The sequence below is a fragment of the Ovis canadensis genome, chromosome 22 (assembly GCF_042477335.2).
Source record: "Ovis canadensis isolate MfBH-ARS-UI-01 breed Bighorn chromosome 22, ARS-UI_OviCan_v2, whole genome shotgun sequence".
Lineage (NCBI taxonomy): Eukaryota > Metazoa > Chordata > Mammalia > Artiodactyla > Bovidae > Ovis > Ovis canadensis.
In genome coordinates, this window is record NC_091266.1 from 46780872 (window position 1) to 46798173 (window position 17302).

The 17302-nt window shown below is 34.3% G+C and overlaps 1 protein-coding gene across 7 annotated transcripts in view; it reads left to right on the forward strand.

Annotated features, from left to right (window-relative positions):
• The window catches only part of SHOC2 (SHOC2 leucine rich repeat scaffold protein), an 85164-nt gene extending 68692 nt beyond the window's left edge, over positions 1-16472 (forward strand). For all 7 annotated transcript variants that reach the window (XM_069567087.1, XM_069567086.1, XM_069567088.1 and 4 more), the window contains 6 exons: positions 3379-3509; positions 6451-6639; positions 9725-9847; positions 12073-12210; positions 12751-12868; positions 14355-16472. In XM_069567087.1, the coding sequence (XP_069423188.1) occupies positions 3379-3509; positions 6451-6639; positions 9725-9847; positions 12073-12210; positions 12751-12868; positions 14355-14563 (908 nt within the window). In that variant the 3' untranslated portion in view covers positions 14564-16472. The remainder of the gene's footprint in view (positions 1-3378; positions 3510-6450; positions 6640-9724; positions 9848-12072; positions 12211-12750; positions 12869-14354) is intronic.
• The last annotated feature ends 830 nt before the right edge of the window (positions 16473-17302 follow it).

Sequence of the window (17302 nt, forward strand, 5' to 3'; positions counted from 1 at the left end):
TAAACTGACTTCAGAATTACAGAATTTTTCTTTATCAGAAGAACATTTTCAAATTAAAAAATTATGGGAAATTCTAGATAAGTTCAAAGAAAAAATTTAATCTATTTCTATCATGTAGAGATAACTTAAACTCTTTGCATGTGTATATAATCATACAGATCATACAAAACACATGATTTTGTTATCTGACTTTTTTCATTTAATGTCATAACAGTCTTTCATATGTTAAAAGTTTTTTGTAGAATAATTTTAATAGGTACAGAATATAGCAGACTATAGTAGTATCATAGAATAAAATTATCTTTTGAGTATCTATTTCATATCAGTCATTGTACTAAGTATCTTACACACATTGTATTTAATTATTAGAGCAACCCTGTCAGATATTTGACATTATCCTCACATTATGGGTGAGGAGACTTAGTTAAGTAACTTACCCAGGGACACGTAGATATAGAATATCCTTTGTTTTTGCTATTACACTGTGATGTCTTCAATCTAAATAATTATGCATCAATTTTGAACATAAAGGTTGTCCCCATTTTTTGTTATTAGAAACTTGACTATAATTTCATCATAAAGCAGATTATTTTTTGCCAGCCCAACTTCCAAGTAATATTTGTATCATATTTAATGTTATAGTGGAGAAAGGAATGGCTGCCTACTCCAGTATTCTTGCCTGGAGAATTCCATGGACAGAGGACCTGGTGGGCTACAATCCATGGGGTCGTAGAGAGTCAGACACGACTGAGCAACTAACACTACAATGTCATAGTTCACTGATAGAAATAATAATGTTCTTGTACTTACTTTTAATCTCTGAATTCTCTGGAACTTTGGAAATTGATCCAGTTCTCTGCTTGTTTCCCCCCACCTCCAAAATTGATACATATCCCTGGAGTGTCATTAGAAAGACACTAGTGAAGCATCCTTATTTAATTTAGGAAGCCCTGTAAAGACAAAGTTAATTTTGTCTTTTCTAAGTGGTTGTTTTTACTGTTGCTTTTTAATTCAGTTTTCTGCCTGTTGGAATCTTAATTAATCATAACTAGTGAACTCTTGACCCAGTTTCCAAACACTGTTATAAGAACGTAATGAAAATGAGTATACCATACCTCTGAAATAGTTCTAATTGCAGGAATTGAAATGATTGCTAAGGTTTTTTTGCACTGTAGTTGGCTAGACTTATGGTATATAGACTTATCAGAGTATTTTTTATATCAGTAACTATTAAAAATGTAAAGGGTAAAAATTAGCTCCATTTAGGCATTTCTTACAACTTTGATCACTATTTTCTTCAGCAAGAGCTGCTGCTGCTGCTAAGTCGCTTCAGTTGCTTCCGACTCTGTGCGACCCCATAGATGGCAGCCCACCAGGCTCCACCGTCCCTGGGATTCTCCAGGCAAGAACACTGGAGTGGGTTGCCATTTCCTTCTCCAACGCATAAAAGTGAAAAGTGAAAATGAAGTCGCTTAGTCGTGTCCGACTCTTAGCGACCCCATGGACTGCAGCCTACTAGGCTGAAAAGATGCAAATGAATATAACTAGATGAGGAATATGAGACAAGGTGACTGCTCTGCTAGGTTTAAGGCTTAACTTATTCTGTAGGCTAATACATGTTTTCTGTAAGTATTGGAGTAATGTTGTATCTAAGAAAGTTATTCATATAATGATTTTCTGAAAAATAGTCAAAGCAGAAATTTGAAGAAATTGACAAACATCAGGACAGTTACTGAAAGCTGAAAGGCACCAAAATATTTATCTCCAAAATGTTGTGTGACACAGGCATCCACTTCTATACAGACCTGCTTTGGAGATACTGTCGATTCCATCTCAGACCACTTCAACAAAGCAACTATCAGAGTAAAGTGTCACATACATTTTTTTGTTTGCCAGTGTATATAAAAGTTATGTTATACAGTACTGTAGTCTATTAAGTGTGCAGTACCATTTTGTCTAAAAACTACGCATGCCTTAATTAAAAATACTTCATTGATAAAGTATCATTCAGGTTATAGAGTAGCTCTTTTGATTTCTTTCAGTTACTTCTGGCTTTTGATTTAAAGTGAAAGACGTGCAATTCTAACTTTGACTTGGTTAGAAGTCACTGTAGGGTCATTATTGGCTTAATTTCAATATTGTTGTATTTCAGGGGAAAGGGAGAGAGACAGGGAAGCAACTGTTTGGTGGAGCATAAAGAATATACATAGCATTTATCAGTTAGGTTCACCATCTTAAATAAGTGCAGTTCATGGCACCCCAAAACAATTACACTAGTAACATCCAAGATCACTGATCATAGATCTCCAAAACAAGTATAATAATAACATAAAAGTTTGAAATATAGTGAGAATTACTAAAATGTGACACAGAGACATTAAGTGAACAAATGCTTTTGTGAAAATTGGCACAAGTAGATTTGTTCAAAGTAGGATTGCCACAAACCTTTGATATGTAAACACACAATATCAGTGAAGCACAGTAAAGAAAAGTATAATAAAATGAGGTATCCTTTTAATTTCTAATACTGGTAATACTGTTGAGTTTAAAACTAGAGGCTAGCATTTAACCTAGCCCAACTAAAAAGGTTATAGCAACAATTGCATTGTTGAGTCAGAAATTAACCAGCCATGACAAAAAAAAATACATTGAACTAAATTCTCATTATTCTTATCTTTTTTGGTATCAAATGAATTTATACTATTTTGAAAATTAAATTTGATTTAAACCTGTGATAGCAGATATCATCATATTCATCCATGTAGCTTATATGTAGCTTACCATGGGTCTTGGCTATAGAAGTATAAAATGTCTTCTTCTCTGCTCTGCTTATTTTAGGTATTCAATAGTGACTAATATGCTCAGCTGAATATGCTTAGATAATAAGAGAGACTATAGCTTTCACTTTTGTTCATAAAAAATGATTTTGAGACATTTTTAACCATCAAGTCAACTTTTTAGAGAAATTTTGGATTGTTTATATTTAAACTCATGAAAAATATTGAACCTTTCTGATCTCACAAAATAATTGTACATCTTGTATTTTAAGTAATTATCCTTTATTACTTTGATGTTATTCAACTGGGCCTTGTCTAAAGGTTAAATATTTTATTTAAGTGTGCCAATACTTTCAATAATTGATTTTAAAAATTGACTTGTAGCTGTGTACTTCATTATTTCTCTAAGATGGTGGACACAAAAGTGGCTTCAGTTTCATCCTAATTGGTAGAGTGTAGTGTGTCGTTTCTTGGTACAAAAAGTTAAGGATCTTGCTGAAATAGTACTTGAAAGTAATTCATAAATATTGCTTGATAGCCTGGGAGAGTGACAGGCTTATCAGATTTTTAAAAAAATTCCTTTTTTTTTTAATGTTCATAGGAAATCTGTCCAGTTTAAGTCGTCTTGGTCTGAGATATAACAGACTGTCAGCAATACCCAGATCATTGGCAAAATGCAGTGCACTTGAAGAATTAAATTTAGAGAACAATAACATTTCTACTTTACCAGAGGTAAGAAGTGAATTACGAGTCTGTAAGATAATGAAGGGAAGATTACTCAGTCTTTACAGCTTGGTAAATAATCTAATGATTGAGTTTGCTTAAATAATGGGTATGCTGTGGATACATATCCCATAGCTGAGATAAAAAAATTCCAAAAAAGAAAGAGTAGGTATGTTTTAGCATACCCAGCAACTAGTAAGTTTGCTTGTAGTTATTCAAGCATATTTTACTGTAGTATTCTAACATGAGTAGAATTGCGGACTTAATGGATTGACTGAACTTTGCAAAGTTTTTTTTTCTAATAATTAAAAATACCTTGTATAGTTTCTCGTCTGGACCAGTTCACTAAAACTACTGTGACAGTATCTCACCTGTGGCAAAAGAGCACTATTGTTAGTAGTAAGTAGTAGTTTGGGATCAGGAATAGAATCCACAGATTGTAAGCCCTGACAGCTAGACTGTTTGGGTTTTTAAATTTCTGTGATAATGGTAATTCTTCACTTGAAAATGGGTGAAGTTCTACTGTTTAATGTTATCCTCTTTTCTAACAGTGATTCATATCCCATAATAAGGCAAATAATTAATACATTAATTAGATCTTGTTGGCATTCTTTTAGGGTGTGATTTACGAGTTTAAGTAAGACTGACCACTTTTACAATGTCATTATGTCTAAATGTAAAGACTAGGTATATACCAAGTTTCACCTAGTGAAAAATTTTAATATTTATATATCTAGTCATATTGTCACTGAAGGGAAACATAATTATTGGGTATCTTAGGATAAAGACATGTGCTGAGTACTTTCATATAACTTTGTGACTGAAATAAGTCAGGATTTATTTTTGATAGGAGAATTGTAAAGAAGACAGCTCTCTTCAGTCTGTCTATGGAAGAAGGGGTGTGTGTGTATATTTAAACATACCCATTTCCAGATAGAGAACTATGGATGAAATCCTTGATAGGCCTTGTTCAAACATTGGAAAGCATTAAGTTTTATTTAAAAGTAGTCTATGTGCTTTGGAAGTAGCATATTCTTAATGCAAATATGTAATTATCTGCATTTATAATAACAAGAAAAACAATAAAAACCATTAAACAGCACTTAGATATTCAGGCTGGCAAGAAAAATCGGGAAAGTGGTTTTCAAAGGGGGCTCATTATATTGCTGAAATCGGAGCTGGCAAAATCACTATATACTTTTCCATTTGAAGACTGTCTGAAAATGGACTAATTTTAATGGATACCTAAAGATGAAAGGAGAAGGAACTTAATAAATTTAGGCACATACACTCAAGGCATAAGGCTGGAAGCTTTACATGTATTATTTCATTTATATCTTCACCGTAATCCTACTGATTATTGGAGTGGTCTCATCAAATAGAGAAATAAGACTTGAGAAGTCATGTTTTTGGCCAAATTTGTTACCCTGAAATATTTTTTTCTGGGGATATAGTGAGAGATATATTGATTAATTAATTCACTGAAGCTTACAAGGCTGGTAAGTAGAAGATCTAAGATGGGAACCCAGATGTGTTTGACTCTGCACCAACGGTCAGCAACCTCAAAGCTTCACAGTATGACCTTAGAATGGAAAGGTTAGAGAACTGCCTTACAGCAATCCAAAATGTTCTCTGCTTCTCTGAGTATTTAAAATGGTTTTTCATCCTTTAAGATTTGACTCACTTTCAACTGTCTTCTGCTTTTCCAGTTATTCCAGTATTTCTCCTTTTCTTTGAATTTAAATAAAGAAGTGACTTATAAAGTTACTTATATATATATTTATTTATTTAAAAAATCTCTACTACAATCTATAAAACATGACATCATTCTCTTACAAATGAATAGAACAAAGGTTCAGAGAGATAACTTGCTCAAAGTAACGAACAACTAAAAGATGGGGCCAGGATCTAAAACTTTTATAGCCTGAACCAGTGTTTCTCAAACATTAATGAACGTACAAATCACCTGGAAATCCTAAGATTCATATTACGATTCTGTAGAGGTGGGGTCTAAGAGTCCACATTTCTAACAGGCTCTCTGGGGATACGGATGCTGCTCTTCCTTAAACCAGACTTTGAATAGCAAGAGCCTATTCTGTATAATTTATTATTGATTTTATAGAGTTGTGTATTATTTTCTTTTTCCTATCTGTGTGCTTTATTTCTTGAAATGGAATTTAGTCTTCCTGATGGTAGAGATCCTTTTATAATACTAAACACCTAGTACTATGGTTACATGGTGGGGGATTGAAGTAAGAGGGAATATGGGGTTATGTGCTAAGTGAATACTTGTTTGATAGATGTATATTCCCTCAGAAATTTACAGTATGGAAAAGCAATGTATTATATAATATAAAAAAAAGTATTGTTACCTTCTGAATTTAATATTCCTAAAAGGAACATTTAAATTACTAAATGATACCTTATTCTGTGTCAGGTATTATATTAATCTTAATAATAATTTAGAGATAGATACTTAACCAAGACTTGGATAGCACTGATTACACAGCAGGTGATGGAGTTAGGACTCAGACCCAGGACTGTCTGATACCAGTCCTCTGTAAGGTCCTGTATGAGAGGCCTCAAACTGGCCATTCGTGAAACACCTCTTACACACAGATACATTATCTTTACCCTGTAGAGTATTTTAAATAAAGCCAAAGAATAAAAGGAGATTTAATATCAGTAAATGAATTACCTGTTTATTCCTAAATTCTGAAAATCTGACTACATTGGCTGCACATCCCTGCAGGGTAACAATTAGCTAGAGCTGAGTAGTGAGTGACTTTCCTTCTGGATGAGGCATTACAGAACCGGCCCAACCAGCTCTGTCATTTGTTACCTGCAAGACTCTCCCAGGCATTTGTTTGGTACTGCTGCTCTATGTTCTACAGAGTAAGTGTTGTTATAGTTCTAATTCTTCTGCTTATTTCATTTTTGTTTTTAACAGAGTCTTTTATCAAGTCTTGTGAAACTGAATAGTTTGACCTTAGCTAGAAATTGCTTTCAGTTATATCCAGTAGGTGGTCCATCTCAATTTTCCACTATCTATTCCCTCAACATGGAACACAATCGAATCAACAAAATCCCATTTGGAATTTTCTCCAGAGCAAAAGTATTAAGTAAGCTGAATATGAAGGTAAGCCTCTATTTGTATTAGGGGAAAATAACTACTTTAACTAGTACTTTTAGTGGGCAGTTGTTTCTTCCTGATGCTGTGCTCATTTTTTAATTGCATTGTTTGGGTTTTTCTTTTTTACTGTTCAGTTGCAGGGGTTCTTTATATATTTTGGATGTAAATGCTTTGTCAGTTATATGATTTGCAAATATTTTCTCCCAGTGGGTGATTTTTAGTTTCTTGTTGCTTATCTATATTCTCTACCATGAATGAATCACATTTGTAGTAAGGAAAATAAATTTTATTGCAAAAGGAATAAAGAAATGAAAAATGGCTTGTCCAGCGATTTAATTTGTAGTGAACAAACTTTTTTAATTGACTTCCTACTTTTGCATTCCAGTCCCCTATAATGAAGAGGACATCTTTTTTTGGGTGTTAGTTGTAAAAGATCTTGTAGGTCTTCATAAAACGGTTCAACTTCAGCTTCTTCAGCATTACTGGTTGGGGCATAGACTTGGAATGCAAAAGTAAGAAGTCCTGTTACCCTGGAGTAACAGGCAAATTTGGCCTTGGAATACAGAATGAAGCAGGGCAAAGGCTAATAAGAGTTTTGCCAAGAGAACGCACTGGTCATAGCAGACACCCTCTTCCAACAACACAAGAGAAGACTCTACACATGGACATCACCAGATGGTCAACACCAATATCAGATTGGTTATATTCTTTGCAGCCAAAGATGGAGAAGCTCTATACAGTCAGCAAAAACAAGACTGGGAGCTGACTGTGGCTCAGGTCATGAACTCCTTATTGCCAAATTCAGACTTAAATTAAAGAAAGGAGGGAAAACCACTAGACCATTCAGGTATGACCTAAATCAAATCCCTTATGACTATACAGTGGAAGTGAGAAATGGATTTAAGGGACTAGATCTGATAGAGTGCCTGAAGAACTATGGACAGAGGTTCGTGACATTGTACAGGAGACAGGGATCAAGACCATCCCCAAGAAAAAGAAATGTGAAAAAGCAAGATGGCTGTCTGGGGAGGCCTTACAAATAGCTGTAAAAAGAAGAGAAGTGAAAAGCAAAGGAGAAAAGGAAAGATATACCCATGTGAATGCAGAGTTCCAAAGAATAGCAAGAAGAGATAAGAAAGCCTTCCTCAGTGATCAGTGCAAAGAAATAGAGGAAAATAATAGAATGGGAAAGACTAGAGATCTCTTCAAGAAAATTAGAGATACCAAGGGAACATTTCATGCAAAGATGGGCTCGATAAAGGGCAGAAATGGTAGGGACCTAACAGAAGCAGAAGATATTAAGAAGAGGTGGCAAGAATCATTTTGTACAGAAGAACTGTACAAAAAAGATCTTCACAACCAAGATAATCACGATGGTGTGATCACTCACACTCAGCTAGAGCCAGACATCCTGGAATGTAAAGTCAAGTGGGCCTTAGAAAGCATTACTATGAACAAAGCTAGTGGAGGTGATGGAATTCCAGTTGAGCTATTTCAAATCCTGAAAGATGATGCTGTGAAAGTGCTGCACTCAGTATGCCAGGAAATTTGGAAGACTCAGCAGTGGCCACAGGACTGGAAAAGGTCAGTTTTCATTCCAATCCCAAAGAAAGGCAATGCCAAAGAATGCTCAAACTACCACACAGTTGCACTCATCTCACACGTTAGTAAGGTAATGTTCAAAATTCTCCAGGCCAGGCTTCAGCAGTACGCGAACCATGAACTTCCTGATGTTCAAGCTGGTTTTAGAAAAGGCAGAGGAACCAGAGATCAAATTGCCAACATCTCCTGGATCATGGAAAAAGCAAGAGAGTTCCAGAAAAACATCTATTTCTGCTTTATTGACTATGCCAAAGCCTTTGACTGTGTGGATCACAACAAACTGTGGAAAATTCTGAAAGAGATCGAAATACCAGACCACCTGACCTGCCTCTTGGGAAACCTGTATGCAGGTCAGGAAGCACCAGTTAGAACTAGACATGGAACAACAGACTGGTTCCAAATAGGAAAAAGAGTTTGTCAAGGCTGTATATTGCCACCCTGCTTATTTAACTTACATACAAAGTACATCATGAGAAATGCTGGGCTGGAGGAAGCACAAGCTGGAATCAAGATTGCTGGGAGAAATATCAATAACCTCAGATATGCAGATGATACCACCCTTATGGCAGAAAGTAAAGAGCTAAAGAGCCTCTTGATGAAAGTGAAAGTGGAGAGTGAAAAAGTTGGCTTAAAGCTCATCATTCAGAAAACTAAGATCATGGCATCTGGTCACATCACTTCATGGCAGATAGATAGGGAAACAGTAGAAACAGTGGCTGACTTTATTTTTTTGGGCTCCCAAATCACTGCAGATGGTGATTGTAGCCATGAAATTAAACAACGCTTACTCCTTGGAAGGAAAGTTAGGACCAACCTAGACAACATATTAAACAGCAGAGACATTACTTTGTCAACAAAGGTCCATCTAGTCAAGGCTGTGGTTTTTCCAGTGGTCCTGTATGGATGTGAGAGTTGGATTATGAAGAAACCTGAGCGCTGAAGAATTGATGCTTTTGAACTGTGTTGTTGGAGAAGACTCTTGAGAGTCCCTTGGACATCAAGGCGATCCAACCAGTCCATCCTAAAGGAGATTAGTCCTAGGTGTTCATTGGAAGGACTGGTGTTGAAGCTGAAACTCCAGTACTTTGGCCAACTGATGTGAAGAACTGACTACATGGAAAAGACCCTGATGCTGGGAACGATTGAAGGCAGGAGGAGAAGGAGACGACAGAGCATGAGATGGTTGGATGGCATCACCTACTTGATAGGCATCATTTTGAGCTCCAGGGTTGGTGATGGACAGGGAAGCCTGACGTGCTGTAGCCCATGGTGTCATGAAAATTGGACACGACTTAGTGACTGAACTTAACTGTGTGGAAAATTTTGGAGGCTGAGTTTTTTTTTTTTCCTTTTTTTTTTCTTTCTATATTAAGATATTTTAAAAAAGGAATGTTGTTTCTCTGTTTAAGAATTCTCTTTCTATAGGGAGTTACATATGGAGCTTTGTTTTTGTGGTTTTACCTTGAATGCTTCATTTTATCTCTGTCAGGACAATCAGTTGACATCACTTCCCTTGGATTTTGGAACTTGGACCAGTATGGTAGAATTGAATTTAGCTACCAATCAGCTCACAAAGATCCCTGAGGATGTGTCTGGTCTTGTTTCTCTTGAGGTGAGTATAAAAGAGCATTTAGAACTCATTAGACTTTTCCACAGTTAGCTCACTCATGAAGTTTCCAATTAAACAGTTTCATAATTGAAGATCATAATTAGAAATGTTAGTGCTCTCAGGATTTCCCTAGCAGTGCAGTGGTTCAGACTCCTTGCTCCCAATGCAGAGGGTATGGATTATCAAATCCCTGGTTGGAGAACTAAGGTCCTGTATGCCACGTGAAATGGTCATAAATAAATAGTCCAGATTCAGTCAATTAAAAAAAGAAATGTAGTGCTCTCTTAAACATGCAGCTGTATTAGGATGATGAGGTGTTGACTTTATCTGGGCTCAATGCTTTTGAATTACTCTTGCCCACTAAAAGTTGGTCGGTTTGAATACTATAAAGTATCTTTGAAAGAAAGGGTCTGTAAAGCGCAGCATCTTTTGTATTTTTTTTCTTAACTCTGTTTCTAAGAATGCTATACCATTGTCCTCTAAAATAATTCTGGGTTCCTCATATTGGCATTCAGTACCCTTCATATAATTCTGACCTACTTTTTCATCCTAATTACCCACCTCCTCTTATTTACTAACTGAATTGATTGGTTTCTTTGTTGGCAACGTGTGCATATTTCTAGCTCTGTACCTTTATTGTTCCCAATATCTAGAATGCTCTTTTCTCATCCCCTTAAAATTTTTCTTTTAAAATTATTTCTCACAATTAAAGATCCGTGCAGTCTGTGGAGTTGCAAATACTCAGATACAATTTAGCAACTGAACAACAACAAAGATCTATCTTCCTGTTACTTCCTCAGGCAAAGATTTCTCCTGCCTCTGAGTCCCTAGCATTTTCACTCTTTTAATGAAAAAACTTACTAATAGTAAAATGTCTAAAATTGTCCTCATGTTTTTTAAAAAATTCTAATTTTTCTATTCTTTTATTATTGTATTTAATAAGGTGAAAAAGTATGATGTACTGGCTAATAGCAAGAATTTTGAAGCCAAATAGATCTGGGTACAATTCTACTTTTAACTATATATGGATTTAATGTACCCAAGCTTCAGTTTCCTCAGCTGGGGAAAGTAATGGGGATAGTAATATATTCCTCATAGAATTGTGCTAGTGCTAATGAAGTCGCTCAGTTGTGTCTGACTCTTTGTGACCCTGTGGACTGTAGCCTGGCACGTTCCTCCATCCATGGGATTTTCCAGGCAAGAATATTGGAGTGGGTTGCCATTTCCTTCTCCACATAAAATTGTAATTAGGACTAGATGCAATAATGCACATTTTTCATTTAATATGTGGTGTTAGTAGTAAAGAATCCACCTGCCAGTGCAAGAGACATAGGGGACACGGGTTCAATCCCTGGATTGGGGAGATACCCTGGAGGAGGGCATGGCAACCCATTCCGGTATTCTTGCCTGGAGACTCCATGGACAAAGGAGCTTGGGGGGTTGCAGTCCAGTGGGTCACAAAAAGTCTGATACAACTGAAGCAATTTAGCATGCAGGCATGCATGCAAATAGTAGTAAACTCAGTGATAGCTACTATTTTCTTGGTCTTATTGAATATATTTACTTCATTGTGTGTAGTATAACTTTGGAAGAAATAAGTGGGCATAAAAATTTAGCTAGACCCTTACTTAGATCTTTCCATTAGTACTCTTCTCACTATCCCCATACTCAGTATTGTTTCCCTACCTAACCTCCCTCCACTATAACTTCTCTGAGAATGAAGACTTGTATCTTCTTCAACCTTTTTTCCCCTCCTTATTCAAGATACTGTAGGATGCCCTGCAATGTAATAAATTTACTACAAATAACTAGTGGATTGATATAGGCAGTTTAGAAGTCAGTTGTTATTACCTTAAATGATGGTTTGCTTGTAAGGAGTTTTGAATAAATAATTGGTTTCCTATTAGATAGATATTTGTAACTATTCAGTATCAAAATACCATTATCTGTATGAATCTTAGTGTGAGTAGTTAATAATTTTCATATTTTTTGTAATTTAGTTTAAATTCTTTCCTTTTGCTTTCATTAGTTTTGACTTAAACTATTTTGTTTCCAGTAACTATGGTAATTTTTTTTTAGAATAGTAAGTTTAATGTCTTGTTATATAGTTAGATATTACCCTTAATATTCACTGTTTAGAAAATTAACATTGCTTAATTTTAAGGCACACAATGATAATATATTTCTGTTTTGTGAGCTGTCAAACATTATCAATAATTTCTCTTTAGGTTTTAATATTATCAAACAATCTTCTAAAGAAGCTTCCTCATGGCCTTGGAAACCTTAGGAAGTTAAGAGAATTGGATCTAGAGGAGAACAAATTAGAATCCTTGCCAAATGAAATTGCTTATCTTAAGGATTTGCAGGTAAAACATTCTGATGATTTTATAGGTATATAATTAAAGTTTTGGGGATGCATTCCAAATTGTACGTTTTTTTATTCTTGGACCAAATAGATTTTCCTATTAGAACTGAATTTTATGTTCATGTAACCTAGCTGCTTTTGTCTTCCTAACAAATGATAGTGTTTGAAAGAAAAACTTATTTAGTGATTTTAATATAATATGTAGCTCAGACGGTAAAGAATCTGCCTGCTATGCAGGAGACTCAGGTTCAATATCTGGGTTGGGAAGATCCTCTGGAGAAAGGAATACAACCCACTCCAGTATTCTTGCCTGGAGAATCCCATGGACAGAGAATCCTCGAGGGCTACAGTCTGTGGGGTTGCAGAGAGTCAGACACGACTGAGTGACTAGTATTACACTACTACTGTATAATATTAGTCAATCTAATTTCCTTGTAAATTTTTCTTGCTGGTTTAGTATATGTAGTTTTAAAAAAATTTACATTAGTTATAGTTATAGGAAACATACATGTAACTGTCTTTTATTTTGTTAACCTTTTAGAAATTAGTCTTGACAAACAACCAACTGACCACTCTTCCCAGAGGCATTGGTCACCTTACCAATCTTACACATCTAGGCCTTGGAGAGAACCTACTTACTCATCTTCCTGAGGAAATTGGTATGAACCCTTTGGATATTTGACTGTGTACTAATAACATGCTTTTATTAGTTATTAGAACATGTATTCAAGCAGTGTTTCAGATGAATAAAACAAATCTACTGTTTTTGTCAACTTAAATTACATGCATCAAGCTAAAGATTTTTTTTATAGAGCACTAGTAGTAGTAGTAGTTGGTTAGTTTTTATTAGGTTTTCTCATGGGGAATTGAGTTTAACATAATATTTGAGAATGTTTTAGCATACTTGTATTTCAGTAGATTTAACGTTAATTTGGAGGAGTTCTTTTTCTTCCAAATTTAAAAATTACACAAGCTTGAATTAAATTAGTTTCTTATGCCAAAAGAACTTTCCCTTGTGAGGTTTTAGGATTGATACTAATATTTGATTAATGTTAATATTTGAGAGTTACTTTAGAATTTTCCAAGTGTTTTCATATCCATTATTTCATACTGTCAATATGAACACCTTGAATTTTACACAGTGCAACTTGCTTCATGTTACAGAGAGTTTTAATCAGTTACAGTCACATAGTACTAAAATTAGTAATCCCATTTGTTATTCTCTCATCTATACCATGCTGTTTCAGAGGCACTGTAGATTAGTGGTTAAGAATGGTTTTGGAGTACAATAGCCAATTCAAAATCTGGCTCTACTTGCTTCTGGTTTTGTTGGATTGAGTAAGGTACAGAACCTCCCTAAGCTTCAAGTTCCTATCTATAAAATATGGATTCTAGTAACTTTCTGTAAGGTTGCTCTGAATAATACATAAAATCTTAATGTAAACAAATCCAATATCTAGTGACTGTTTTTTAATTAGTTTTATTATATACCACTATCAAATATTACAATTTTGAAATTTAAAAATTGGAAACTCATAAAGTAACTTTATTTACTTATTTCTAGTGTGTTTATCCAGTTGGCCATATACAATTGCTTGAGATTATGAGTATCCTAAGATGGTCTAAGGAAAAATTTTAAAAGATTATATAAATTGACTTTTGCCTTACTGGCAAATATATAATAACTCTCTTAGCAAAAGATTTATACAAAGTAACAAAACCTTTCACTTGAGAAATTTATTACTAAGAGAGATTATCACATTTTCTTCAACATGAGAGTAATTATAGGCACTTACTTTGATTATATAATTTTTGGAGTTTAAAATACATGAATGCCAAGCTATCCTGAACAGAGTCTCTGGAGACATAGTATATATTTTTTCAAAGAAACTGAGCTTGAAAACCAAACATAAAGGAAGAGATTTTTATTGGAATAGCATGTGGCCTGGATATCACTTTTTAAAATTCTCTTGTTTATTTGAATAAGAAGGAAAGTTTGAGATCCATGGTTGTAGAGAGTTTTAAAACTAAAAGAGAGTAAAAGGCACTGTGTGTTCAGTATGCATGATAACCCAGGATAAGGATCATGCTCAGTTGAGCTTTTTAAATAATAGCTAATTTTTTAAAAATTATTTTTTATAACAGGTACACTGGAGAATCTAGAAGAACTGTATTTGAATGACAACCCCAACCTGCATAGCCTTCCCTTTGAGCTGGCTCTTTGCAGCAAGCTTTCAATCATGAGTATTGAGAACTGTCCACTCAGCCATCTTCCACCTCAGATTGTTGCTGGGGGTCCTTCTTTCATCATTCAGTTCCTAAAGATGCAGGGTCCATATCGTGCCATGGTCTGATACAAATCTGCTGGTCCCACACACTGTTCAAAACTAGACTGCCATTAATGTTTCATATCTATATCTGTATCTATTTATGTAGATATTGATATATTTGGCAGATTTATAAAGACTATGTTTATGTGTTTCTGCTAATAGAGGAATCATAGCCATTTAGATTTTTTTAAATTCTGTACAAAAAGCTTATATAAGTTTTCTTTGCTGAACTTGATGGATGTTTTTCTGTTGTATAATATGATATGCCAGTTTGCTTAAAACATTTGCCAACAAATTATGAAATTATTAAATTTAAGGGCCAGAGGTAGTATAGTTAGATATACTTTTTCTTAGCAAAAATTCTGGGCAAGCAATTTTGTTGGAACTTTTCATATATATTTTCCCCTTACCAGTTGTCAGATCTTTTTTTAGTATTATAGGCCCTGAAGGTAGAATTTTTCTTTTAACTTATTTTGAAATTTGAGATTTGAATTTTATATATTGTTTACAGTCAGAGTAAATCACTGGATTTTTTTTTTTTTGGTTTTGATTTGCTCTGTTTTGATCAGCAAAATCTTGTTTATATCCTCTGCTAAAGAATTTGCATCAGCTGATTTAAATATTAAAAGATATCTGCTTGTTGAAACAACTGGCAAAGTGAAAAGATAACAGTCAAAAAATTTTGAATTCCTTTAATTGTGTTTCTCTGATCAATTGTGAAGCAAAATGTCTGAAGTAAGTCTTTGGGTTGGGGGAAAGTATTGATACCTTTTCTAGTATAAATATCTTTTCTGAAGCTTAGGGGAACAGAATCTTGTAGTGCAAAGGAGTTTTCATTCCTGAAAGTCGCAGATCCACAGAAACTAACAGAATAATTTGGCAAAAAAAGAAAAAGATACATGTAAACACACATAAACACATTCTATATATGTATATACAATGCTATATAGATATGTATTTATTATATCATAAACTACGATTGGTAACTTTAAGGATTTCTCCCTAGCCTTGTACAATGAAATGAATGTCTTTCTTTGAACACTGCAATATGTATGTTTCAAGGTTATTTAACAGTGTACTATGGTTTTATATCTTGACTTGCCTTGTACATCTTTCAGTTCTGGAATATCTACGTCTAAGCACAATATCTTCACACTGTGCTATATTGCTGCTGAATTAAATGCACTTTTCCCCACAAATGGGGCACTGGCTTCAAACAATTCAGTTCAGTACCATTGATTTCAGTCTCATCTTTCCTTTTTTGGTAGTTGTTAATACAGTTACAGAAAAGAGCACATTGCATAAAAGTCATTGATAGTTCAGTGGAAGTTCTGTGAGATATGCATGTGCTATTTGGTATATTTTCTTTTGCTTTACTGCTTTTAAGGCTAGCAGTATTGTAAATGTGTGCCCCTTATTACAGTACTCTTACTTTTGATAGTGTTGGTCTAAGTCAATTTAATTACTGAAGAGACACAGAGCAAGTGCATTCTAGATATACCATCCTAAAAAACACTTCCCATATAAGGAATAACTATTATGTATAATTACATGTTGCTGCTTGGTTTTCTTTTTTTTTTCCTATTTAGATGGGCATTGTAACTTAAATAAAACCATTTTTGAAGTGAGGTTAAACATTAAGATGGAAATTTGGAATGTTGTTTTGCTTTTCCTGGCACTCAAAATCAGGACTAAGTTTGAAGTTGAACCTACCTGTAGTCGTAATTGGCAATTTTTTAAGGAGCAACTAAGAAATGGAAGGCAGGTAAAGATATAAAACCGTAGAATGCTTAAATGTGCTGTAAAACTATTGTAGATGTCACTGGATTTTACCAGGTAATAGCCTTTCTTCTATTTTTTTTTCCATCTACTGTGGCTTTTCAGTTAAAATTGTGTTTATAAAAGGAATTTGTTTATTACAGCTCTACCTGAAGCTTGTGTGTATGTGTGGTTTTTATAAAAATCTCATATCAAAGTGTGTTTATATCTTAAGATAATGGAACTTGAACTTTAAAGGCAGTAACCGAATGTCTTTTTTTTTTAATGGGTATTCTTTCTTAAAAATGAAAATAGATACAGTTTTTGAAATATTTTTGTTCCCCTATATTCATTTATGTTAGTTTATAACAGAAATGCAAGGTGATCACAACCCTACATGTAGAAGTCACAGACAAACCATCTATAGCTAAGGAATTACAATTTTTTTAAGATGCATAAAGTATGTCACATGAATGGCTGTCACCGTGGAGAGCTTGTGGATTTCATTACTTCTAACATGAAGCTAAAATGGACTCTTAATTTCCCAATTATCCTTGTGCAGTCAGGATATTTAATATTTAAATAGTTTGAATATAATAAGGGATATTATTGAATGACTACATATAAGCTGATAATTTCCTAAACTGCAGTGGGACTAACTGCCATCTCCAACAATGGTCCTTTCTTTTAAAGAAATTAGGTTTGATCTCTCTGTGAGGCTCAGTAAATAAAAGAATGTCATAGAATGTTACATTTTAAAAAATATTGCTCTAAGCTTTGCTTTTTGTTAATATAGATGGTAGCAAATTGACAGTGACAATGTCAAAAATTCCTTTGTGGTAGTTTAGTACTTTTAAAATCCCAAATGATTATTTCATACAGAAAGAAGGGAGAGATGCTAAGTAATTTATGGATTTGATGGATACAAATGAAAACAATAGACGATAGAAATTCTTGCAGGAGGAAAAACACATAAAATATTTATTTGTACTTTTACTGAAAAGT